This window comes from Myotis yumanensis, unplaced genomic scaffold, assembly GCF_028538775.1.
Source record: "Myotis yumanensis isolate MYYU_CA2020_CCGP unplaced genomic scaffold, mMyoYum1.0.hap1 SCAF_2, whole genome shotgun sequence".
In the NCBI taxonomy this organism is placed as follows: Eukaryota; Metazoa; Chordata; class Mammalia; order Chiroptera; family Vespertilionidae; genus Myotis; species Myotis yumanensis.
In genome coordinates this window covers 190,389,067-190,414,852 of record NW_027223753.1, presented here as the reverse complement: position 1 = coordinate 190,414,852, position 25,786 = coordinate 190,389,067, and the positions used below count along the sequence as shown (strand labels likewise).

At 41.4% G+C, this 25,786-nt stretch overlaps 1 protein-coding gene across 3 annotated transcripts; it reads right to left on the bottom strand.

The window, feature by feature from the left end:
• Positions 1-12,984: 12,984 nt before the first annotated feature.
• SLITRK3 (SLIT and NTRK like family member 3) lies at positions 12,985-24,999 on the bottom strand. 3 transcript variants are annotated; one of them, XM_070406874.1, is made up of 2 exons: positions 24,915-24,999; positions 12,985-19,096 (listed from the first exon to the last, which is right to left on the bottom strand). In XM_070406874.1, the coding sequence occupies exon 2, from the start codon at positions 19,076-19,078 to the stop codon at positions 16,130-16,132; it is 2,949 nt and encodes a 982-aa protein (XP_070262975.1). In that variant the 5' UTR covers positions 19,079-19,096; positions 24,915-24,999; the 3' UTR covers positions 12,985-16,129. The 3 variants fall into 3 exon arrangements, with proteins under 3 accessions (XP_070262975.1, XP_070262974.1, XP_070262976.1); XM_070406873.1 differs by lacking the exon at positions 24,915-24,999 and adding an exon at positions 23,642-23,856; XM_070406875.1 differs by lacking the exon at positions 24,915-24,999 and adding an exon at positions 21,502-21,640.
• Between the last annotated feature and the right edge of the window lie 787 nt (positions 25,000-25,786).

Sequence of the window (25,786 nt, the reverse complement as noted above, 5' to 3'; positions counted from 1 at the left end):
TTATGAAATAATCTTTGTTCCTTTGTTTGATTTCCCTCTACCAACTTACATGCACCCACCTTCCACCTAATGAATGGTAGACTAACTCTTAATTTTTAAAATTTTAGTATGTGTACAACTTATTTCCTATTTTTACATTCAGCAGCACATTGAAGCTACCCTTTGGTTCCTCCTTCATGTTCAAGGCACATGTAGAATGAACCAAACCCAAGATTAAATATAAACTATAATTATATTTAGAATATCTTATCACTAGAGGCCCAATGCACAAAAATTTGTGCACTCAGAGGGGTCCCTCAGCCTGACCCGTGCCCTCTCTCAGTCTGGGACCCCTCGGGGGATGTCCACCTGCTGGCTTAGGTCCATTCCCAGGGGGAGTGGGCCTAAGCCGCAGACATCCTTAGCACTGATGTGAAGGCAAGAGAGGCTCCCGCTACCACCGCTGCGCTCACAGCTGACAGCCCGGCTTGTGTCTGAGCAGAGCCTCCCCTGTGGGAGTGCACTGACCACCAGGGGGCAGCTCCTGCATTGAGTGTCTGCCCCCTGGTGTTCAGTGCATGTCATAGCACCCGGTTGTTCCCAGTAGTTCCGCCATTAAGGTCAATTTGCATATTACCCTTTTATTATATAAGATTAGCACAGAGGCTAGATACATGCTGACATTTGTAAAATCTGGGTCATTTGGCTATGTACAGCACAAAGAAAGTGTCCCATAGCATCCTGCATAGCTACTGCCCTTTCTTAAGCTGCAGATGCCTCACATTTTTGGCTCAACCAGAATCAAGTTATATTATTTTGCCCTGAATAAAACTTATGGTAGGATTTAAATATTTTACCATCCTACATAGGAAATTAAGTGTAACTCCTTGTTGTTGGCACATTACTCTTCTCACTCTCCCTGACTTGAAGGGAATGGTTTAAGATGGATAGAGGTAACGTATATCATAATTGAATCTTTACAGCATTCCTGGGCCTTTTCCAGCATAGGAATCTATTAAATATTTATAGAAAGCAAAAATGACTTCTTTTACTAAATTTACAATTCTCATCTTCAAGATATTTATTCTTAATACTCTGAAGAGCACTATGGTTAAGAATGGTCTGAACATAAGAAATTGTATTGCTTATATGAGAATTTTTTTTACATTAGAATTTCATTATTATATTGATGTAGTTTTCCCACTGATATTACAAAATTATATAATCTGCCCTCTACTGGGATGATTTTCAAACTCCTTAGTATGTATTTAAAGCCTTCTCACTATGGTCCTAATTTGCCTTATTAATCTCATCTTTGTTCCCTCCAACTCATTAAATCTCTCCCATTTTTTTAAACATTTAGTGTCATTTATACCCTGTGCTTTTGTCAAAGTTGTGTAGTATGTACCCTCTTAACCTGGCATCTTACTGTAGAGGGTCTCTATTTAGAAGCCAATTCAGGATAGAAAAGAATGGGAACATTATATGTATACTTTTCTGCTGCCCAAAAGAAGTCCTGGAATTCCTAGTTTACACTCTCATTGAATATGTATCTGAAAAACTTCAGAGAAAAAAGTGTAGAACCAAAAAGAATACCTCTCTCATCGTTACCTTCATAGAAAGTTTCTTTGCAACCCGAAGCAATATTGAAATTATTTCCTGAAGATAAGGATGTTGATGATAACGATGATGATGATGATGATGATGATGATAGACATCTCATAATGACCATTACTATTGAACACTTACCAAGTGGCAGCCATTGATTTAGATGTTTTACATACATTATTGCTAATACGTCTTAACAAGTCTAAAATGAAACTGATGATTTTCCTTCTAAATATGTCCCCATCCTAACCCTCCAATCATGATGTGTTAATAAACACCATTCATTCAGTTCTTCAAGCCCAAACTGGAAATCATCCTTGATTTTTTGCTTCATGACTCATTCATTTAGTAACATATCCCATTGTTCATAGTTTCAGCATATATTTCACATCAACTTCTTTCTATCTTCACTGCTACTAGGTAGTCCACGCCACCAGTATCTATAGGCTGGAATGTGGAGAAAATAATAGTGAGACTAGTAAATGCAATGTGACATCCTGGTTGAACTTTGGAACAGAAAAAGGACAAAAGTGCAAAAATTGCCCAAATTTAAAGTCTGTATTTTAGCTAATAGTATTGCTCTATTGTTAATTTATTACTTTTGACAAATGCACCACCATTCCGTGAGATGTTAACATTAAGGAAGTCTGATTAAAGGATATACAGGGAATTTTCTTTACTATCTTTGCAACTTTTCTGTACATCTAAAGTGATAGCAAACAATAAATTGTTTTTAAAACCTAACTCTTTTCTTAGCTGGCATTCTAGTCCCTTCAATCCATTCTTCACAACAGCTAGAGTTGATCTTTTAATAATATAAACCTGACCATGTAAGTTAACATGTTTAAGCAGCTCAGGAAGATTAAAACAACCTGTCCAAGATGATGTTGGTATTAATGGCTGGACAGGGATTCTCACCCACTTCTGAAGGATTTATTGTTTCTTAAGCATTATACTACTGGGTTCTCTATATCAATTTGGCACTTATAAGGAAGAATTTGACATCTCCCATTTTACATATATCCCATTCATGGTTTACATTTGTTCTGATTTAAAATTCTAAAAATTCCTTATCAATACCAAATAAACTAGTAGGCCAGAAGTGTAAGAAAGAGTCCTTTATGCTTTTCAGCTACGATTCATTATAAGGTTTGAGATGATGCATGATTGGAAAATTTTGCAAGATATGAGAAAAGGTCTTCCTGTGAGGTTATTTCAGTAGTCACAATTGCCTTCACCATGATGGCTTATAGGGATGGGCATTCAAAAGAAACAGACTTATGAATACAGAGAACAGACTGGTGGATGCCAGAGTGGAGGGGGATTGGAGTCTGGGGTGAAAAAGGTGAAGGGATTAGAAGTACTAATCGGTAGTTACAAAATAGCCACAAGGATGAAAGTAAAGCTCAGAAAATATAGTCAACAATATTGTAATAAATATGTATGGTTCCGGGTGGGTTCATGAAATATCGAGAGGAACGCTTTGTAAAATAGGTGATTGTCTAACCACTATGGGTACACCTGAAACAAACAAAATAATGTTGAATGTAAACTGTATTTTTTTAAAAAATGGAAAGCACAAGTAAAAGACACACCAGCAGAATGGCCAGTAGCAGAGGTCACACATTCTAAATATGGAGCTTTTTTTCCTCTCCATTCACATGAAACAATAGCTGGATCATGACTACCTCCTTTTAAAGTTTAGCCTCATCCCACAATCTAGATTAGTGGAGAACTGAAACTATATAAAAATGTCAAGAATTTTCAAGCTAAGAGATCAACCAAAGGACTTGTATGCATACATATGAGCATAACCAATGGACACAGACCCAGGAAGTGGTGGTGGTGGTGGTGGTGGTGGTGGTAGCGAGGGCATGTGCTGGGGGTTGGGGACAGCCGGGTCAATGGGGGAAAAAGAAGACTTATGTAATACTTTAAACAATAAATAATTTAAATTTTTTAAAAAAGAACTTTTAAGCTATATAATTTAATTATTAAGACAAAAATGAGCACCAGCATCCCAAGTTCAGTGTTTATAGGGACAAAAAGCATTTAGCAGTTAAACTTTTTATCTCTGGTTATCTGTCAGATCCTCTTTAGATTTTATTTTCTATTAAATCATAGTAGCTTTACATAGAGAAATTTGGACAAAAGTATGAGATTACAAGCAGCAATAGTCTTTTCTTATCCAATCAATCATCCCTTCACCTGATAAAAGCAGGGGGCAGAGGGAATATAAGTCCCTAGAGTATTCATTTAACAAATATTTGTTAGTTGTGGCAGTTTTTTAAAAATATATTTTTTGTTTGTCTTTGACACTAGCCTTTTAAGATCAGAGCACAATCCATAATGAAATATCATTGACTCAGAGCAGAATTTCCATACTTAGTGAGAGGGAGAACCTCGCCTATTTAAAACAAATTTGGTTATATCACAATTTCAGAACTATAAAAAATGAAACAAAAAAGTCCATTTTAATAGACAGTGCAAAAGGCTTTGTTTCTTCGATATAAGCACTCTGTAAAGCTCCAATAGAACTTATACTTTGTGAGCATTTTTAAGGCATGAGAAAGCTTTCATTGGGAGTTCTTATTACCCTATCTGCCTTTGTACAGCATCATATTGTACACAGCTGTTTATTCACAAAAATTCAAGTTGAAATATTTATTAATTTTATAAAAATATATATTTTATTGATTTTTCACAGAGAGGAAGGGAGAGGGATAGAGAGCCAGAAACATCGATCAGCTGCCTCCTGCACACACCCCCTCGGGTATATACCCACAACCAAGGTACATGCCCTTGGCCAGAATCAAACCCAGGACCCTTGAGTCCACAGGCCAACGCTCTATCCACTGAGCCAAACTGGTTTGGGCTATTTATTAACTTTTTAAGAAAATCATCTTTTTTATTGAAAGTATTACAGATGTCCCCTTTTCTCCTCCATTAACCCCCTTCTCTTCACTCCCCTTTCACTGCACTAATGTCTGTGTCCATGGGTTATACATATTCTATATAATAAAAGCCTAATATGTAAATCGACCAGACAGCAGACGACCGATCGCTGTGATGCACACTGACCACCAGAGGGCAGATGCTCAACACAGAAGCTGCCCCCAGTCTGCAGGCCCCAGGCCAGCCAAGGTGAGTGCCAGTGGGAACCCCCCGATCACCTCGCTGGTCGCCCCGCAAAGGGAGATGACCAGCAGCGGTGAAGAGGGATGGGAGGGGCTGGTGAGCAGGCAGCATCAGACAGGCCAAGGCGGGTGCCAGCAGAAGCCCCCCAATTGCCCTGCCGGTTGCCCCACAGATGGGCCCTGATTGTCAGCCAGGCCTAGGGACCCTACCCATGCACGAATTTCATGCACCGGGCCTCTAGTATGTATATAAATTGTTTGGTTCACCTCTTCCTGTCCCCCTCTTTCCCACTGAGATTTCTCAGTCTGTTGTTGGGTTCTATATCTCTGAATCTATTTTGTTTATCAGTTTCTTTTGTTCATTAGATTCCACATACAAGGGAGATCATGTGATATTTGTCTTTCTCTTGCTGGTCTATTTCACTTCTCATAATACTCTCCAGGTCCCTCCATATTGTCTCAAAGGGTACGAGATCCTTGTTTTTTTATAGCTGCATAGTATTCCATTGTGTAAATGTACCACAGCTTTTTATCCACTCATCTACTGATGGGCACTTGGGCTATTTCCAGATCTTAGCTATTGTAAATAATGCTGCTGCAAACATAGGGATGCATATTTTCTTTCTGATTGTTGTTTCAGGTTACCTAGGATATATTCCTAGAAGTGGGATCATTGGGTCAAATGGTAGGTCCACCTTTATAGTGAGTCAAGAGATAAAACACAATTCATGTTCATAACTTTTGTAAGGTATATTAACTTTGTATTTTATCATCATTGCATTTTTAATAATGAAAATCATGATAAAGGTGTGTGGGATATGGGTATAAATACAGTCATACCTATACATATGAATATTTTCATTTAAAATCTCAATATATTACATAGTTCTAACATAAAATATTTTTAGATCTTAATTTTAGATAAACCTACTTGATGTTTGAAGAATTTATTATCTCTACATCCCTGTTGCCACTGACTATCAAGACACTCTTATGTTATATCTTCTCTCATCCAAGTACTAACCAGGCCTGACCCTGCTTAGCTTCTGAGATCAGAAAGATTGGGTGCATTCAGGGAGATATGGCAGTAGACTATGTTACATCTTCTAAGACATGCTTGGCTACATGCAATTTATTTGCTTTGACAACAGTTTGAAATTCTGCAATCTTTTTTACAACTTATAAATTATTTGAGTTATACTCTAAATGCACTAAAATATGTTTATTCAAAAAATGATTCAGTTTAGGGTCATATCTTTTCTAATAGAATTAGAGTTCAAACACAAGTATACTTCAAGTATAATATAAAATATAAACAAGATTATGCAATTTTACAAAAAGCCAAACATCCAAGACAGCGAAGGTCTAGTATCACAATGGTAAGCTTCAAATGGACTTTGAATTTCTACATGGCTATTCATAGTTTTCATGAAAATAAATAAAATAAATGCCTGTAATTTATAAAATAATCTATATGCATTTGCCTTAAGTATTTCTTATTAGACTAAATTTATGACCAATTAAAGTTTCACTGATTATTATATTTTTGGTAAGATAGAGGAGAATATGATCATAGTAGCATTTCCAAGATTCAGACTTTAATAAGAACACAGACACTTTTATTTCCTTTTGAAAGTCTCACTTTACTGAAGTAAAAATGTGGTTAGCTATGCATTAAAACTTGGACCTTGAAAGGTAGTAATATATTTTATATATTCACCAACAAGATCATCCACTCAATTCTTTATTCATCATCTAATTTTACCCCACTTTGTGCACAACAGAATCAGAGACTGAAATATAGGGATAGAGCTAGTCATGTCCTCTCACGGTAAGTGTGAAATCTTGTACATTTGGCTGGTATCAGTAAATATTTTAAATTGAATATTTATCTAAAGGAAGATGGTATGTAGAATACTTGTATGTGGGCCTTGCTTTATTTAATATTCTTGGCTGTATTAACATTCCAGTAGAATTATCAGCAAAGTGGTAGAACCTTCAGTTAAGCTATTATAGCAAGAAGATTTTAACAAAGCCTACTAAATTATTGCTCTTATTTGTAAACATTTAAGCAACTGAGCACAAGCTTCACTAATAGCAGATCTGCATATGACTGGGCATGCTCCTTTTTCTGCTTTGGCTACTAATGAGGAGGATAAAACCAGGGTTAATAGTTTTTCCTCTCCTTTCCCCTTCCTTCCTTCCTTCCTTCCTTCCTTCCTTCCTTCCTTCCTTCCTTCCTTCCTGCCTCCCTTCCTTCCTTCCTTCCTTCCTCCCTTCCTCCATTAGTTCCTCCCAGGAGATATATTCATAATACTGTTTCCTCAATCTTATTTCCTTGAGATCCATGTATATATAACTAATAAAGAAATCCAAGAAAAGAACTTCTACATTCCTGACACTATTACACTTCTTACCACATTTCTTGCACTCCAAAGTCCTCTTTCACTCTTCATTACATTCCAAAGAACTACCAATTTTTACAAGAACTCATAGGCCACACATACTTTAAAACTTCATTCATTTAGTCAGCAAATATTTATCTAGTGTTTATTGTTAAGGCTGGGTGTTAGAAATGATGGGAAGAAAGGTAATAATGTTGCTATTCAAGAAACATGATAAGATCCATGGAACTCAGATGTTTTATCTGAATCCATTTCCTATAGCTGTGCAAAATATAGCCCCAGACCCTGGGCTACAAAACATCTTGAAGACAGTCTGTGTTCTCAAGTGCTTATAATATAATTGAAAAGCCAGAATTCTTGGCACAGACAGGAAAAGTGACTGAAGGACACTTAAATCGAAATAGTCCAACATACCCAAATCACCATGGAGTATATATTGTGGATAACTATTTGAGAGAGTACTCAAAATTTATTGATTATGTATCAGTAAAGGCCTACTGGATGAGGAAAATTTGAAACTAAATGTTGATGCCCATCAGAGATGTATATTTTCAGAAAATAAAAGAATATCAGTGATTCGTACAAACATACAAATCAACAAGCTGCATATACTGAAAGACAAAGTATTTGCTTGGTTTCTACTACAGGTACTTGCTGAGAACAGTAGTTCCCACAATGGGAATTGTTGAGTGGGCATATCAGAATTTTCTCAGTAGCTTTTGCCAACTGACTACCTATTGTTTTTTTTTCTCTCTCTTCATTTTCTGTTTGCAGCATGATTTTCCATTATTCTGTGATGCCTCCTTACAGTGGAAATGGGTGAAGCTATGTATGTTGCACTTAGGATAGGTAAAGAGTAGTTTGCAGAAAAGTTTCCCCAAAATCACTATCTCTACCCTCCGTTTAAGACAAATGGTTTATAGAAATGTTACCTTATATTTTTGAAATGAGGTGGAAGCAGTGAATGTGATATCTCAGAACTGGGTATCCATGTTGGAAGTAACATGAGATGAGGTGACTTATTGTCAAAGTAAAGCCTGGTTTCTTTAACAAATAAAACACTAGCAGCTGGACTTTATATGTTGTTCAGGATTCCATATTATATCTTACCCCATTTGACCCTTAAGTTAAAACCTTTTTTTAAAATTACATCTGTGCAATCATGCATTATGAAAGCTGTTACTTATTTGGTAAAGATGTTAGTAAATAAAATAGGTATCCAGATTTCATTTGAGCAATGTTTAGCTATCAGTTATGCACATTTTTAAAGAGAAAAAAGTATATGATCCAAATTAAGGAACTATTTTAATACCATTTACACTGTTAAAATTCAAATCATAAATATAAATAGAAGAGAATACTATTGCAAGTAATAAAAATGTTTTAAACTACATATGTTTGGCTCTGGAATAGTTGTATCTCTGGGATATACCACATGATAGATTACTATCAATTTTTGATAAATAATTAAGTCTTCTTAAATAAGTATTAATTGGTTTATGTTCATTAAATGAATTCTGGTATGCAGCTCAGGATAACATGGCCAAAAAATTAAGTAAGTGATAAGGAAGAGTTCTTATTTGTACAGGAAAAAATACTAATTAAAAAATGAAAAAAGAAGACTTCATAATTCGTTTTACACATCTATACCATGAATTAAAATAAATGTTTTAATATGAATTGTTACCTCAGTTTATCCTTGTGGTTTCTTTTACATTAGAACTTACTTTAAAGATAGTTGGTTTAGTTACTATTAAGATTTGATTTCATGTCCAATGGCTATGTTAATAGATGGTAATTGAAATGGATTAAAATCATATTGAAAGATATAGTCAACCATAATGGAATTTAAACTCTTCCAAAGATAGAACACCTAACAGTTAAGATGAGAGTGTAGTTCAAACTTTCTGCATTAAACCTTCATCAAATGATCTTCAGAAAGGGAGAGCATTTTCATTTTTCCTCTTCTCTTTCCATTGTCCTTGCTGAAGAAGGTTTCCTGAAGGAAAACTGAGAGATTCATGGGTCTAATCATTCCACAGACAGATTTTTTATGCTTGTCAACATTTTCTAATCCACCTCCCTTATACTGGCAGCTAGAAAAGTAAAGCATGTAACACACTGCTAATTAGAAATAGAAGAACAGATTTCACTTTTGAATTCAAATCTGGTGAAAAAGAGCACAAGTAAGGAAAAAAAAACAACTCAATTTAATACATATAAAATATCCAATTTAGATAGAGTTTAGAGTTCCTTTTTTTATCTAATTAACAGCATATGATTAATAGTTTACATATTGATAGACCTTTTTGTTATGAAGTTAGTTGCCACAGGCCAAAAACAAACAAACAAACAAAAAACCCCAAAAGATATTTTTAATAAATTGTTTTACCTGAATTATTGGCGGGGGGGCAAATTAGAATTCCAAGCAACAATGTAACAGCTGAATAGTAAGAACGTTTACACTGTAAATAAGGAAAAATTGCTGAGAATGTGTGGATTCCAGTAAGAGGAGGTGGTCTTAATACAATTACATTTTATTTGTATTTTAATTTCAATTATACCAATATTTTGAATGCCACAGCAAAGACAGAGGGCATTTCAGAGCAGGAAAAGCAAAGCTTTGAGATTTTAAGGAAAAGTTCCACATTTTTAAAGCATTTGCTGATTTTCTATTGATTTCCAGAAATAGTTCTAGTTTTATTTTTGTAGGTTCTGACTTTTTTCCACCATTCTTATAAATTACTTTACAATGAAGGGAGATATGTTGAATTATTTTCTCAGTCTAGGGACAAAGATAAGTGAATTGGACATTTTATCACTGGGTACAAGGACTCTCATCAATCCCTGATCTCGCCTTGGCACTTACTTTGAGCTCAATGAATGTGTCCTCAGTCACAAGAATATCTGGTACTGAGTCAGAAACAGAAGTGGAAGCAGGGTTGTCAGGAACAGTGAAAGGAGAAGGGTCAGGAGGGAGAAGAGAACTTCCCCACACCATCAGATGATATCTTTGTTTCAGCATCTTTTTTCAAAGCTCACTTTGCCACTCCCAGGTTAGGAAAATTATAAAATTTAAATGCTTTCAAAAACAATTATATATTCTTCTATTATTCAAGCAAACTCTAAACTGAAAAGTTTATAGTAAAATGTGTCAAAAGCACAAAAGCCCTATATTCACATATACTATGGTATTCTAATGTGGTACCATTCACCATCAGAACAACCTGCTAATTATTGCAGTTTAATTAAAGTATTCCATTTTTTTACTAGTCATTAGCACATCTTTTATGATGAAACTATTTGATTTTGATACAATTTTGTGTAGTGCAGCCTCTATCAATTCATTGTACTACTCATAAACAAGTAGATGGATTAAATATACTAAAAAACAAAACAAAAAAACCCCAAAAAAATCCCCACCAAAAAACACGCACACACTTAATTGGATATCTTGGGCCTTTTTTGTTACTGGGTGGGAAGGAGCAAAGCCTTCTTTTTACTAGTGTTCATTTGTGTTTTAATGTTTAAAAAATGTAAGAGTAGGATCAACCACAGATTTATGATTATGCCTCTTTGGCTATATATCATTGAAGGTTTACCACAAGTATTATTTTCTATTAGAATTTTAAGAACATGTGAAAAGTTATCTGTATCAATACAATATAGAGGAAACAACCATATTCTTAAAAATGTGTATGTTATTTTCATGAGCAAATATTATCCAAATTAAATTAGCTACCCAACTGTCAAATCTCAGAGGGAAGGTGGGGGTAGGTGAGTGGGAAGATATCAACCAAACACTTGTATGCATATTTTCATAACCCATGGACACAGACAATAGGGTGGTGAAGGCCTGGGTTAGGGGGGATGGACTAGAAGGGGTCAATGAGGGAAAGGGGGGAACATATGTAATACTTTCAACAATAAAAATTAAAAAAAAATAAAGCATAAGAATAAAAATTTTTAAAAAGAAGCTACCCAAAAATTTACCTCTTCACAACTAGCAACACATGGTGTACACCTTTTTCTTGAGCTGAAAACATTAACCCCTTCAATTTAGATTTTGTAAAAGCATACTAAAAATAACCAGCTGTATTTTTATTATTACTTATACTATTATACATTTTAAATGAAGGGTGATCTTAAAAGAAGTAAAATAGGATGATGAATGTATTAAACAGTTTCTTTACTTCTCTTAGATTGACCTTCAAGATTTCACTTTTTCTACATACCTAGATGAATTACAAAGGTCTTATCAAATAAATCTACCGAAATTGTTTCACCTATAAAATTTATTCTAGAAATAGAAAAATGAAAAAGGAGCACTTGTTTTCCATTTGACTTACGTTGCATATTTATAAGAGATTGACTTCTTTACTATAAAGACTTAAAATAAATCACAATTTGACTGAAATTTCTCCTCTATGATTTAAATAACAAAATGAAGCAAATTGGAAGATAAAATAAATTTTAAATTCAGAAATATTAATTACAGTGTTACTTTTTACACGTGTCTATTCCTAAAGTGAAGACTCATAATTTCATCCAGCTTCACTTGGACAGTAGCTAGACAGAAGCAAAGAAAATAAATGCATAAAATTGAAATTGTTATACATGTGAGAAAATGCCTAATTTACATGTAAGTATAATCCAGCATATATAAACTATATACATGCATATACAGCGTATATACATATATAATAGTACAATATATATGTATACACACACACATACATGATTGTTATTGCTCCTATTACTTTTAAAAGGCCTATAGTATATTAAACAGGATACTTATATGGTGAAATTAGTGATAGCTATTTATGCTCTGTTCACCTGAAGTTTCATAGTTAAGGATTTTGAGCTAAATATAAGTTATAGCTCAAATAACCTAAAATGGAGTATTCTTTTATTACCATTTCCTCTCATATTGTTTTGACTCCTTACAGTCAGGTGTCACATACTGTGAAGCATCTCATTAGTGTGTTCTTTGTCATGGCCATTTTGCAAAAATGCAACATTTGTTGGCCTACACAACATAACTTCCAAAGGATAGGACAGTATGAACAATTAATTTGCACTAAACAAATCAAAATAATGTGTTTCAGTAGTTAAAGTCCTTATCTTCTGCAATTGCATTATCAATGTTCATAATGCTAAGCACAAATATTATTTTCAGATATCAATGGTTTACAACTAACATTTCTAGGTTAAAAAAAACTTTTTAAATTCAGTCATTAAACTTTTTCTTGTGATTTCTCTCTAAACTTTTATTTAAAATATGGTTGTCATCATCATCATCATATTTTTAGTATTTTGCAATTAGATGAAATAATACTGCTTTTAAAATAAAAACATAAAAGCATCCACATAAATAAAACTGTTATGGTAATATGTCAAAACTATTACTGAATCAGACCAATATTTCACTTTCAATCATATTTCACTCACCATTTCATAGTAAAAGGGACATTACAATACATTTTATTTTAAATATTATTACTAAAATTTATAATAAAATAGCAATGAAATACTAGCAAATATCCACTTGATCTAGGTCTGCTTCATTCGAATTGACCATCACTATGAAGTGAATAGCAATGTGCATTTTTCTCAAAAATAAGCACTTTACTACAGAAAAAAAAATGAAATAAGTTCTAATAGTAGTACCTATAATAATACCCATGGTACTTTAAGAAAATATATCTGGTATTATGAACTAAAGTTAAGTAATTCTAATACACAACAAAAATAAGTGACCTAGCCAAGGGGTAGAAAACTCCATGGATGCAAAAAAAAAAAAAAATATATCTTCTTTAATACAAAATTTCATTCTCATATAAATTTATTTTCACTAAATAAATTTATTTCTCACTCAAGGGTAAAATTATTACCTATATTTAAGACAGTCTTACTTTCTGTATTTAATAAATAAAATATAAACATTATAATTATCAAGGTATATTTGAATTTAATATGGTTTATGGATACTCATTTCTCAAAAGTCAAAAGCACCAGGATCATTAGGGATTGCACTTTAACCTGATTTGTATAATTTACCATGTTATGAATGTGTGCAGTTATTAAGAAAATGATGAATATTGTCAGAAGTACCTAGCTTTGCACTTGGAGTTTTTTATTATACACATGCTTTCTACTATCCACTAAAATATTTAATTAAGAGGAATGGGGACATGATAAATCACTAGTTTGGAGGGGCTCCATAGATCAGGTTTGAAAACACTTAAAGTTTAGTACTGACTTTCTGTGCCTTGGGAAAAGACTTTAAGAGAAGAAAGAAGTGTTTAAAAAGAATGAGGAAAGAGGATAGCGAAATAACTATGAAAAAGCTGACTTATGGGAAAGTGAAAAGAAAAGGAAAAGAATTTTAAAAGAACAATAACACCTATTTAACAGTGGGTCTGATTCTCTCGCATAAGCAGCGCTGCATTTCAATATTGTATGTAGAGAAACAGTGAATCCTGCCGGTGGGCTTCTCTTCATCTGAAGTAATTCCAAAACACACCTCAAATAATGAAGGACAAAAGGTGTAGGTACAATGTGTCAAATGCAAAGTAGCCCTGAAAAATTGCTTTTTTTATATTGATATACTTGTGTGTTTTTATTTTATTTTATGCATACCTATGTTGATATCCATGTATAACTAATCGAAAGATATATAAATATATCATAGACATTTATGGGGCTTTTTTTTTTTTAAAGTACAATGCCTTAGTTTTATACCAGTTACACAGCTTTAGAAGCTGCTAGTCTTCTTTCGTATGGGAAAAAATGGGATGTAAGGCATCAGTGACTTGTGAATTACATTCAACACATAATGATAATTTCTACTAAGGGCAGCTTGAGGAAACACTAGCAGAGAACGCGGGGTCAACGCACAATTCTGCAGCTCAGGGTCTCTGACTCTCTGGAGCTCTGCTGCCCTCTAATGGCACAATGAGACAAGTGCCTCCCGAGCTCTGTATGGTATTCTTTCTTAAATAACATACTGGCACCTTAAAAATCCGATTTTCTTTGGTTTCGATCCAGAAATGGATCATAACTTGGATTATTGTCAGATTAATTTAGAAACATCATTTTTGTGTCATAAGGGATGAACAACTCATCCAACATCCTTTGTCTTAGTTCAAGCATGACTGGGGCCAGTTGCGGTATGTGGTTGGCAAAACCAGTAGCTAAATATGTGACAACTTTCACAGATAACAGGATTCTGACAAATTGGCTCCAAGGCCTTTGATTTTTTTATTGGGATGTGTGCGTGTGTGTGTAACTTTAGTGCACGTTTTTTATAAGAATAGCAATTTTTCTTTTCCTTTTTGTCATTTATTCTCTTAAGATGCCTGGGTCCTCCTCTTATTTAATTCTATACGTCTTAGCAACATGGTTACCTTATTTTTCCCAATCACATCCTGCCTAGGAAAAGTGGTGCATCATTGGGGTACTAAGTTTGAAATATATAATCCAAGAGACAAGAAGCAAATGGTATAAATCAGATTTTTTAAAGTCCCAATTGTATCCTGGTATGGGAAGGGGTGGGAGGGGGGTATAAGATTTATCAACATCACAGTGCATCAAACTTGTTAATAAACTAGCTTTCTGTATAACAAGGAAAAGAAAGATTTTTTTTTAATGTGATCATGAAAGGCATGGCATAGCTGGAATTTAAGGTTCAAGCTTTGTATCCTCTATATATAATGTATTATGTTTTTCAAAAACTTTTTATTAGGAAAGCTATACCGGACGCATAATCACTATACAATGATTAAACATTACCTTTACAATTTATAACTGAAATTACAGAATAAATATATGCACATTTCTTTTGAATCTGTGTGTGAGAGAAAACATTAAAAGTGCTTCCTACAAAGCTGTTAGTGATATATACCAGTTGCTTTTTTGTTTTTTTAATATTATATATATTTATATAAGAAAGTGCAGATGTTCTCCAAAATATCTTGGCATCAGGATGAAGTGTCACAAAGAGGATGCTCATCCCTAGGTGTGCGCCTCGGGCTGGGAAACCACCGGGCCTCCCCTGCCCCGGGATCCAGCCTAGAATAGGACTTTTCCTGGGCGGTAGGAAAGATGTTGTGAGCTATACACTAGGGTTGAGGGGAAGGTAGAGCTATGGAGAGGAGGCAAATGGGTCAAACCCGAAATAATTACATTGACTTGAATGGGAGTGGTATCTGGGTGTGTGTGTGTGTGTGTGTGTGTGTGTGTGAGTGTGTGTGTGTGTGTGTGTGTGTGAGTATATGTGTGTGTGTATGTGTGTGTGCGTGTGTGCCTGTGTACCTGCACCAGAAGCAAGAGGGTGCAGGTGGCAGGTTTAGGGACCCGTGGGCAGGGCTTGGTGATTGGCCTGTGGGTATGTGTGGGAGAGAAAGAAGAGTGGGTGAGAACATTCGAGCAAGACCCGCCCCCTCCCTCCCCGGCTTGCAGTTTCCAGGCATGCAGCAAACTGCATTGGTAATACATGTACAGGATCTGTGCCATGATGGGAAGGGGAAAGAGAGCCACGGATGTCAATTTGTTTTCTCCGCTCCCTGTTGAACAAAACTCAATTGGGGGGGGGGGGGAGGGGGTTACTGAAAATCAAAAGATACATTGAATTTTACTTCATTAGGATCAATACAACGATCCCCAATATACCTTATACATGGCACAGTCAAAGTCTCAAGTTTCAGTATAAAAAAAATAATGATAACATTTGCTGGCAAAAGTCTGCGAAGGCACTTCATTGATTAATGATCTCCGGATGGCCCTCCCTCCCCATTGCATCGGGGAGGGGAGCGCATACAGCTTGTATTTTCTAGTTTCCATGCGGTGTGGGTTCCGTTCGGGGCAGGAACGTCTGTGAGGATGGATTGATTGGGAACCGTGGAAAGGGAACAGGGGATATATTTCTTTCATTTTCCTTTTCTTTTGGGAAAAAAAAAAACAAAACCAAAAGTAGTAATTTATTTGTATTTTTTTCTGTTAGAACCTATATGCTGTCTTCTCCAGGACTTCGAGGTAATCCGGCTTGGTTTGAAGTTTGGCCCTTAACTCGAGGTAATCATTTTTGGGGGTTTGGTGGTCTGTGAAGCCCTTTCCAGCCGAGAAGAGAAGGGTTTCTTTCAGCCTGGCATCCTGCTGTAAGTCTGGGTATTGCATGCCAGGGGCGTGGACGTGCAGTTCCTTTAACTTGGGCACCGTGCCGTAGAGGCAGTCCACGAAGCCCACCGTGCAGGGGGCTGGCTGCGGCCTCTCCCGGTCCAGGAGCAGACTGCCTCCCCCGCAGCCTCCCCCGGGGGGGAACAGCACCACCCCGCCATTCTTCTCGTGGTGGCGGAACCCAGCCAAGTCTGCCCCAGGTCCTGCCACGACCCCCGACACCGCCCCGACGGCTGGGTGGTGGGGGTGCGGGTGGTGATGGTTCCCCGTCACGATGGTGTTGAGCTGGGAGCTGGACACGGCCAGGGCCCACTCCTTCTCCTTCTCCAGCAAGGTCCGGTAGTTGCTGGGGTTCTCCTTGGGGGGCTCGGCAAACTGCTCGCTCCCCAGGAGCACCTCGCCCATGGCCGGCGGCTGTGTCCCGGGACCCCCGCGTTCTGTGCTCCCTGCCTCCTGCCCTGAAGCCACGGCCGCCGCCGCCTCCTCCTCCTCGCGAGGCTTGTAGATGGGGTTGTTGCACATCTGGGTCACGGGATGGGGGATGTACTCATACACGTGGCCCACTGGGGGGGCCTTCTCTGGGGAGGAGAGAGGGGGCCGGCCCCCGCCCCCGCTCCCACCTCCCCCGCCCCCACCGTCCTCGAAAAGCCGGTGGCATTGCATCTGGATCCCCGTGAGGTCCACGCCCTCCTGCCTCTTGCTTCTAAAGGGCAGCTTCTTCCTCCGCCGGCGGAGCACATAGGCAAAGAGGCCCGCAGCCACGAAGATGGCGGAGAAAAACAGGACCAGCAGGCTGAGGATCAACACAGAAAGCGGCACCGGGCCCCCCGGGGGAGAGAACTCATAGGGCGATGCACTCGTCGGCCCCCCGGGAAGGTGGGGCTCCCCAGGCTGGGCCGGGGAGGCTCCAGCTGGTGCCGTGTGCATCATCTCGGGACAGAGCACTTCCAGCTCAATGGTGCGCACGTCCCGGTGGGTGAGGTTCTCGGGGCTCCTGCACAGCACATCCCCCACCACACTGACGGAGCTGATGGTTTCGATCCACTGCTTGAAGGGGACCAGGTCACAGGTGCAGTCCCAAGGGTTCTCATTGAGGTCTATCTGGACGATGGCGTTCAAGTGTTCGAGAACACCAGCCACGGGAAGGTAGAGGAAGTAGTTTTTCCTCAAGTTGAGCCGCGCCAGGGATGTGCCCGCAAAGGCATCCGTGGGCAGAGTCCTCAACAAGTTATTGTTGAGGAATAGCAGCTTCAAGTTGGGCATGAGGCTGAAGGCTGCAGGCTGGATCTCCCGGATGACGTTGAACTCGAAGTACAAGTAGTGCAAACTCTGTAGGCCTCGGAACATGCCCGGTGTCAGTTTCTCGATATCGTTGCCATTGAGAAAGAGGCTCTTTAGGTTGGGCAGGTTGATGAAGGCCCCATCCTGGACGTAAGAAATACGATTGTTCCCCAGATGCAAGAGATCCAATGACGAGAAATTCCAAAAATCGGAACGGTATATTTTCTGAATCAGATTGCTACTCAGGTAGAGTTTCTTGGCATTCAGTGGCCTTGGAAGAAGTTCAGAAATGTTATTAAATCCTCGCTCTTTGCAGTTGACAGTCAAGCCAAGGTCATTGATGTGCAAATTACAGGTACACCCAGTAGGGCAGATAATAGGAATGGGTGGTCTGGTCTGGTAAGGAGCAATGGGAGGTTGGTTTGGACCAGGATAGAAAGCTTGGGATGTGGAGGGCGGCCTTGGGGTCCGGGGCTGTTTGGTGGGCTTGGGCTGCTTATTTGAGGACTTGTATTCAACGGAAGAAGCAGTAAAATGGACAGAGGACAGCATGGAGGAAGGCTTCGTTGGCCATGCATGCTCCTTGTTTGATGACAAGTGGGGAATCCCCAGACTGGCCTCCACCTCCGAGTCGGACAACAAGGGACAGAGTTCTGTCTTCCGGATTTCTCGCAGGTCCTTCCCGTGGAAGTGGAAGGGGGTCTCACAGGTGATGTCTCCCACCAGGGCAGTATAAGGGATGCGCTCCAGCCAGCTCTTCAGCTGCACGATCTCGCACGTACAGTTCCAGGGATTTTCCTCCAGCTGGAGCTCCATCAGGCTCCTGCCGATGTGGTCGAGCATCCCTCGATAAAAAAGGACCTTCAGCCTGTTCCCACGGAGGTCCAAATGCGTTAAGGAGACAGCCTTAAATAAATTGGTGGGAAGCATGGGGATGAGATTATCATTTAAAATCAGAACTCTCAGTTTGCTGAGGTTCCGAAATGCACCACTCTCGATGCGTTTAATTACGTTGTAATCTGCTTGCAGATATTCGAGACTCTCCAAGCCAAGAAAAGTGTCATTTCTGAAGACGTCTAGTTTGTTCTCATGTAGATACAGCCTCTTTAAAATCTTAAGACCATTGAAAGCTCCTGTTTGAATGTCCTGCAAGGCATTGTTCCCAAGGTTAATGGACACAGCGTTATTCAAATGAAGAAAACTGTTGGTGTACAATTTCCTCATGGAATTCCTCTGCAGATATAGTTTAAAAGGTCTGGACCAGAACTCGGTAATCTGGCTGATATTTGTAAATCCTTTACTGTCACAATGTATGTGAAAGAGGCTTTCTTTGACTTCACAGTAACATGGATCAAAACAGGGCTCATCTATTTCCTCTGAGTCCTCTATCAGGGGAATCGGGGTCGTCCATCCCAGAGCGATTGTGCTTAGAAGAATAATCCACAGCATCTTCCCTCTGTGAACCAGCTCAGCTATGGAAGGTTTCATCATTCGTGGTGGATTACAGAACTGCAACAGAAATAAAGATGCAGATTTTTAGCTGTTAGTCATACGCACTGTTCTAATTGACTCCTACATCGGGGCTTTTTAGTAAGAGTGAAGTAAAAACCTCCGCAGTTGTGGAACTGACACTCAAAAGGACCTAGCAACATGCCTACTTTGCCCTATATTTTACACTTAGGAAACAGAAATATTGTATCATGTGATGACGTTACCCAGCCATACTTGGTAAAGGGTATGTCATACAAAAGAAGCCTTCATTGTCACTTATAGCCAGTAAGGGGACTGGTAAGTGATGCATTTAAATATAGGCAGATTCAGTAATAATGGCAATAATTTGGCCATTACACCTGCTTGCCTGTTAAAACTCACATTGGCCTCAGAGGTGCCCGTTATAGATCTGATTGGAACTCGTATGGGGGAAAAAGTCCTTTAAATTATAGTTTTCTACTCATGAAAAGACATGTTATTAAAGAGCATGAGAAAGTCTGAGCTCATTGCCCCATCTGATTGGAACTCTGATGGGAAAAAATATCCTTTAAATTATAGGTTTCTTCTCATGAAAATACATGACGAAAATAAAAGTTATTAGATTGAAGAGTATGATAAAGTATGAGCTCATTGCCCAACTATCCGATGTTGGGAAGTATCACATGATTGATATCTCAGGAAAACGTCAGATTTCTCCTAAGAAATGATCACATCATGCTCATCGTGTCTGCTCAGTAACACACTGTGCCTCCACTCCCTCTGCCCAAACACAGATTATGGATGTGTCCTCTAATTAAGTATTTTCTATATACGTGCATCATTTGGCTAAACCTTTTAGCAGTGATTATCCTTTCTAAAGAACAAGTCCATGCACTTGTCAGAGCTAAAGAGAATAACAGTGAAAGGGTGCTGGACCTGGGAGTGTCTGTATTAACAGCTCATCTGTGCCTTCATGATCAACTCAAGAACCCTGTCAAAAGCTGAAACTGGAACGGCAGGTGGCTGTTTAGAGTAGTTAAAGGCAAGAAAGGGGGGAACCTTGACACATACCTGCTGATAAATGATCTATCACATGAGATACATTTCAAGGAAACATATCATTCTTTTTCAATCCGAAGAAGCAAACACAGTGCTAATAATAAATACAGAGCATCCCCCATGGCTTTTTTCCCCTTGCCTAATGTCATCAGTATATGAAAACGCATACATACATAAATTATAATAATGCAGCTTTATTACATTGCCCTTTAGGAGTCACTGAACTGTCCATCGAAATTGAGGGGTTGTTTTTAATCAATAAAAATAAACTGGAGTTTTTCGCATATAATTTTCTCTCCACACTTGGATACATGCATTAAGGAAATATTCAGCCAACCCTCTAACTTAAAGCATAATGTTTTAATTTATAGGGGGAGTGAAAAGAATAAATCTTCGCGGTCAACTTGCACAGAATGTACACAGCTGTAAGGAGAGGAGAACCAGTGAGAAAGCAAAGAGGAATCTGCCTCAGGCGTTCAATACTCAATTTTTAGAAACAATTAAATGAAAAAGAGGGGGGTGGAGAGAGAAGGCAGATGAGACTACATTGCAGTATCAGTTAGTCTCCCTTATAAAATATTAAAATCTACTTAAGTTCTTTCTTCACCATTGTTTTTTTACTTTAAATGTTTTATTTTATTTTTGAGGTCCCTGAGATTTAGGTAAACAAGACTCCATATGTCTTTGATTCACCTATTTTGCAGGAGAATATATACATATTTGGACATTGGGGGTAGGGGAAGAAAGGCTTGAGTTTAAGGATTCTCTCTCTCCCTCTCCCTCCCTTCCTTTTGCTAAAGCTGAAGCAAAGGGGTATAGATGGGGTGGGGGATAGACTAAGATTTTAAAAAAAAAAGGCAAAGGCAGCCAGCTGGAGACGTGCTGGGAATGCAATGGGCCTTTCAATGGGCTCCTTTTGGATGCAGAACTGCCACTTGGCACACTCAGTGGAGGAGGGAGGAGAAGGGGCTGCTGCAGGCTTCCAGCTTCGCTGTTGCTGCCGCCACCGCCGCTGCAGAGGCTGCTTTCTCTGGGTACCAGCAGCTCATCACTGAATCGGGCACTGGGAGGAAGGCAGGGGGGAAGGCAGGCTCAGTCACAGTGCTGAACCTCACACTTCTCTCTCGTTGGCTCCCCCCCACTTCAATATGTGCTGGAACCTGGAACCAGCTTTCCACGTCACGAAAATGAGCTCCAAGAGGAAGGGGGATGCGCTTAGCACGGGGTCAGGCATGAGCACTAGGAAGCCCAGACTAAATTGTGTACGTGTGTGTGTGTGTGTGTGTGTGTGTGTGTGTGTGTGTGTGTTAAGCAGAGAGAAAAGAAGTGGAGGGATCAAGATAAATTGTCAAAATAAGAAACAGAAGGAAGAAGGACCAACCTACCAGCAAACATTCCTTTGGTGGGAAAGGTGGAGATGCTAGGGGGGAGAGCTGTTGGCATTTTTTTTTTTTCCTTTTTCTTTTCTTAACTCTCAAGGAAACTATCGCCTGAGTGGTTTACTCCTCCAGTTCCCAAAGCTCCTTTCTCCGGTGGAGACAGGCTCAAAACTATGACTATCTTTCAGAATTATCCTTTTCACAGCACAGACACTTCTCTGCAAAGACAGGGATAAAGGAAAATCCAGGTCTCTGAAACAGAAGAGCTGAATCGAGCTAATTCTGCTTGGGTGTCCCGAATATAAGCGCTCAGGCATGCTAGCGACTTGGACAGAGTTTGTCCTGCATTTTGCTTCGATCTCTTTGCACCAGGAATCCTTCTATTGTGCTGCAGCTCAAAACCTCTGATTGCCCCTGGATTCAACAGCCATGTGCTTCCTTCTACCTTTTTACAAACAGAGAGCAACCCATGTTCTGGAAGGAGACGAAGAACACTTGGGTAACAATGACACATTTCACTTGCCTCCACTGGGAAAGACCTCGCGGGGATGGGGGGTGGAGGGAGCAGTATACATATTTGGTCCAACTATTTTGGGAAAGTGGATGGTAGAGAGTCGTGAGGTGGGGGTGATGGAGGGAAGACGGAAGACGTCGCAGTATTGAGAGGCTACCAGATTACAGTTCACAGGACCCCTGTATGAGACATCTTTTAAAGCTCAACTGACAGTTCTACAGTCCTCTCTGCTGGGGAACAGAATGCCTCTTAGTGGAGAAACTGGGTGGGGGCAAGTGTGCAGCAAGCAAGTCCACTTAGCTAGTGGAAACTGTACATCCATCATGGATGCACACCTCCTACCCACCCCCCCCCCCCGCCCCCACCACACACACACCAATCCTGTCACCAACTCATGGGGAAGGGAGGGACTCTGGTGGCTAAAATCCTCAACTGAATGATTGAACCTCAATTGCCCAAGGGCTCAAAGTTAGGCAGTAAAGGTGCCTTTCCCTTAAAGTTCTTTTTACAAAACCAAATTTTAAAGAAAAACACAGTGTATGTGTCAATGTCTTACATCCTAAAATATATATATATATATATATACCAGTAAATCCCCCAGGTCAACAACATGTCTCTTTAATGTCAGTCATAGTACATGTGCCTGATATTTTACATTCAAAAATGCAAGTGCCCGTTGCTCCACAGTAGCTAAGATTGGAAGCAGCCATCAGAGGCCAAGTAAGCAGGTGGGTAGGATTCTGTACTCTACCATGTCCTTAATCTTCCAGACCCACCCTATTCCTCAGAGAGCTCTCAGGCCAACCCCGACAGCCTGAGCTCAGAACCAGAGCGATCCCATCTCCATCACCAGCTGCCAACCTCCCCCTCCCACGCACGCGCGCACACACACACACACACACACACACACACACACACACCACCTTTTGTACCCAACGTGCAGAGGCGGTAACTGTCTCATGGATTTTAAGGCAACCCATGATGCTATGGAATCCATGGGTAACCTGGAGACCTCCGTTAGCATCCCCGGGATGGTAAAGGGCCCTCCCTGCCATCATTCTATCCTGAACTACATACAGCTCCCCAGATTCTTGGTTAGGGCCCCATCCTAAAGGACATGTCACCCCTGTCCTTTCCTTGATCTCAGTATAGCGTGTCTGGGCGGTAGGAAGAGCTCCAAAAGTTGGGATGAAGGGGAGGGTGGGGGGGAAATCTCTGGGTTTGTCCGCTTCCTGCTGGGAGCGCCCGGCATCATTTGTCCACGGGGAGGACAAGAAGCCCTTTCTCCCCAGTGGACCCGTTTCCTCCCTCCCCCTCCCCTTTGCCTGGTCCCCGAGCCCACTCCTTGCCACACATGCACAATTAACTATTCCAATATGGAAGCAAAACTATCTCCCCTGGAACATCATTAAAATGCTGCATCATTCATTTTCTGGAGAGCGCGGAGCCTTCTGCCCATCAGTTCTCTCATCAACCAGGCGAAAAACACAATGGGTCTGTTTAGAAATGGAAAACGATTAAGAGCCCGAGCCTCTTCCTTCCTTCTCTCTCTTTCTACCAGAGCGAGCGATCCGCTGGGGGAGGGGCGGAGGCTCCGCTCCTCCACCTGCCCTATTTGATGGAGTTACTCACGATTTCCTCCTCCGGCAGAGGGGTCCGCGGTCCCGCCGGTCTCCCGCACCTCTCCTCCGCCCGGCGTCCTGACCGCTAAACGATCCGGCTCAGAAAAGCCCACAGACCCCTAGCACCTGTGAGCGTACCGGGGCCGCCGCGGCCAAACTCTCCGTGGGCTCTGCCGTGCACATCCTCCGTCCAAGACAGCCCGCTTTCAATTAGGCAAAGTGGGGGAGGATGGCGGCCGGTACCTAGCAGGGCAGAGCGCGCACGACCTCCGCGGCGCGCTGCGCTCCCAGGGACTCCCCAGCGGGCGCCGCCAACTCCCGGGCAGGCGGCGTTGTATCCATCGCGCCGGAGCCTCGCCGCCTCTTCTCCTCCGGCCGCCAACTTTCAGAAAGGCCCGCGCATCAGGCTGGTAATCCGAAGTGCTCCCACCTTGCAGACTTGCGGGGAAATGGTCGCCGCACACCCACGGGAGAGCGGGGCGCTCACCTAGCGCGGCGAGGCCGGCGGCGGGGAGCCGGCGACCTGGGCTCGGCGCGCCCCGGGGGGCGGGCGGGCGGGGTGGCGGGCAATCGGGCGGGCGGAGCGAGTGTCCCAGAACCGGGGGTTCCTTTTCAATGGAAAAGCTCGGAGCCCTCGGTTCGGCGGTGAGCTGCGCGGTCCCGGAGAGCCCTGGCTTGGTGTCTGGGTCTCCCTCTCGTCTGCTTCCTGAAAGGTTGTCGCTCCCGGCGCGATCCCTGCCCGAGGCCTCCTTCCATGGGAGACGGGACTAGCCCTCGCCTCCGCCGGGTGTCTTTGCTCCGGATTCTCTGGGTCCGTGGGAGTGGGGTGGGGTGGCGTGGAGAGGAGAGAAGGAGAGGGTGGGAGGGGCAGGCAGGATGCAGGAAGGGGGCGACCAGATCCCAGATCCCAGCATTGGCCAGACGGCGAAGGGGGTGGGGGGTTGGGAGGAAGGCGAGAGGAAGAGGATACAAATACCACAGTATGGCTGCACACACACATGCCACTTGGAACCGGGGGATCTCGGGCCAAGCACCAAGGTGGGGCTATACTGTGGGAGGACAGCGGGCCCCCCTGACAGCTCACTATTCAAGCACCCTCACTTCTCCAGCGGGGTGGGGTGGGGTGGGGTGGGGAGGGGGGGTGGGGGGCGGGGAAGGGGGCCGCGGAACGTTTCAGGCCAAGGAGACGCTCGCGCCGGCAGCATCTGTGAAGACTGACCTGCTTTAAAAGTGCCACTTTAATGGCCTCGGAAATCACTGAAATCGGATGACACGTTACTTACCGACGTCTGCACCCAAACTGGGAGCGCCGGGTCGGGGGTTAGGAAGCAATATGCGAAACGCCAGGCTGGAACCCGAATGCAGCTCCATCGGCCGCCCCCAAATCGCGCACGCAGGCAGAGGCGCTGGGGAGCCCCCAGATCAGCCCATCGCCGGAGCCTCCGCCAGCTTGTCCCCCGCCCCCCTCCCCTCGCTCGCACCCCCGGCCCCTCCTCCGCGCCAACTGTGTAAATCAGTCGCCGCAGTCCTCTCGCCGCGGATCGCAGGCAAATCCCTGCTTAGGAAGCAAGGAAGCAAGTGATTCTCTCTCTCTCTCTCTCTCTCTCTCTCTCTCTCTCTCTCTCATCGGTCACAAGCTGGCAGCTCTACAAAGAGAAACCCTGTAAAACTGAATGACAGGAAGTCAGCATTCTGTATCTGTGGATTGATTTTAACTTTATTTGCAAAGGAGGGATGGCTGTTTGGAAAATTACAGCCCAGGCCCGAGGAGGGGCGGGCGGGGGGATCCGATTAACAGACTCTGCGCGGTCTGGTGATCAGCATCGCTGGCCGCCCCCTAGAAGCTGGCTCCAAGGGACTGGCAGGAGCCCCCCACTCGCATGACACATGGGTGACAGTTTGGAAGTACACATGTGTCCTCCTCTGTTTACACTTGCTAAGAGAGAGGACAAGAAAACTGGTGTGAGGGGAGGTGGATGGGGCATTTGCTGGAAAATTAAATCAAGGCGCTCCAACAATGATTGCACCTACGTGGAAGTATTAGTACAACATCACATACCCGCTGGAGGCGACCATGACCCCCACTGCAGTCAGACTAACGCAGTCATTTAATGCTCCATTCAACCTGCAGTGTAAACCGACACAGTTCTTTTTA

Excerpts from the sequence above, each read along its gene's own strand:
- SLITRK3 (XM_070406874.1), bottom strand. The coding sequence starts at position 19,078 with ATGATGAAACCTTCCATAGCTGAGCTGGTTCACAGAGGGAAGATGCTG.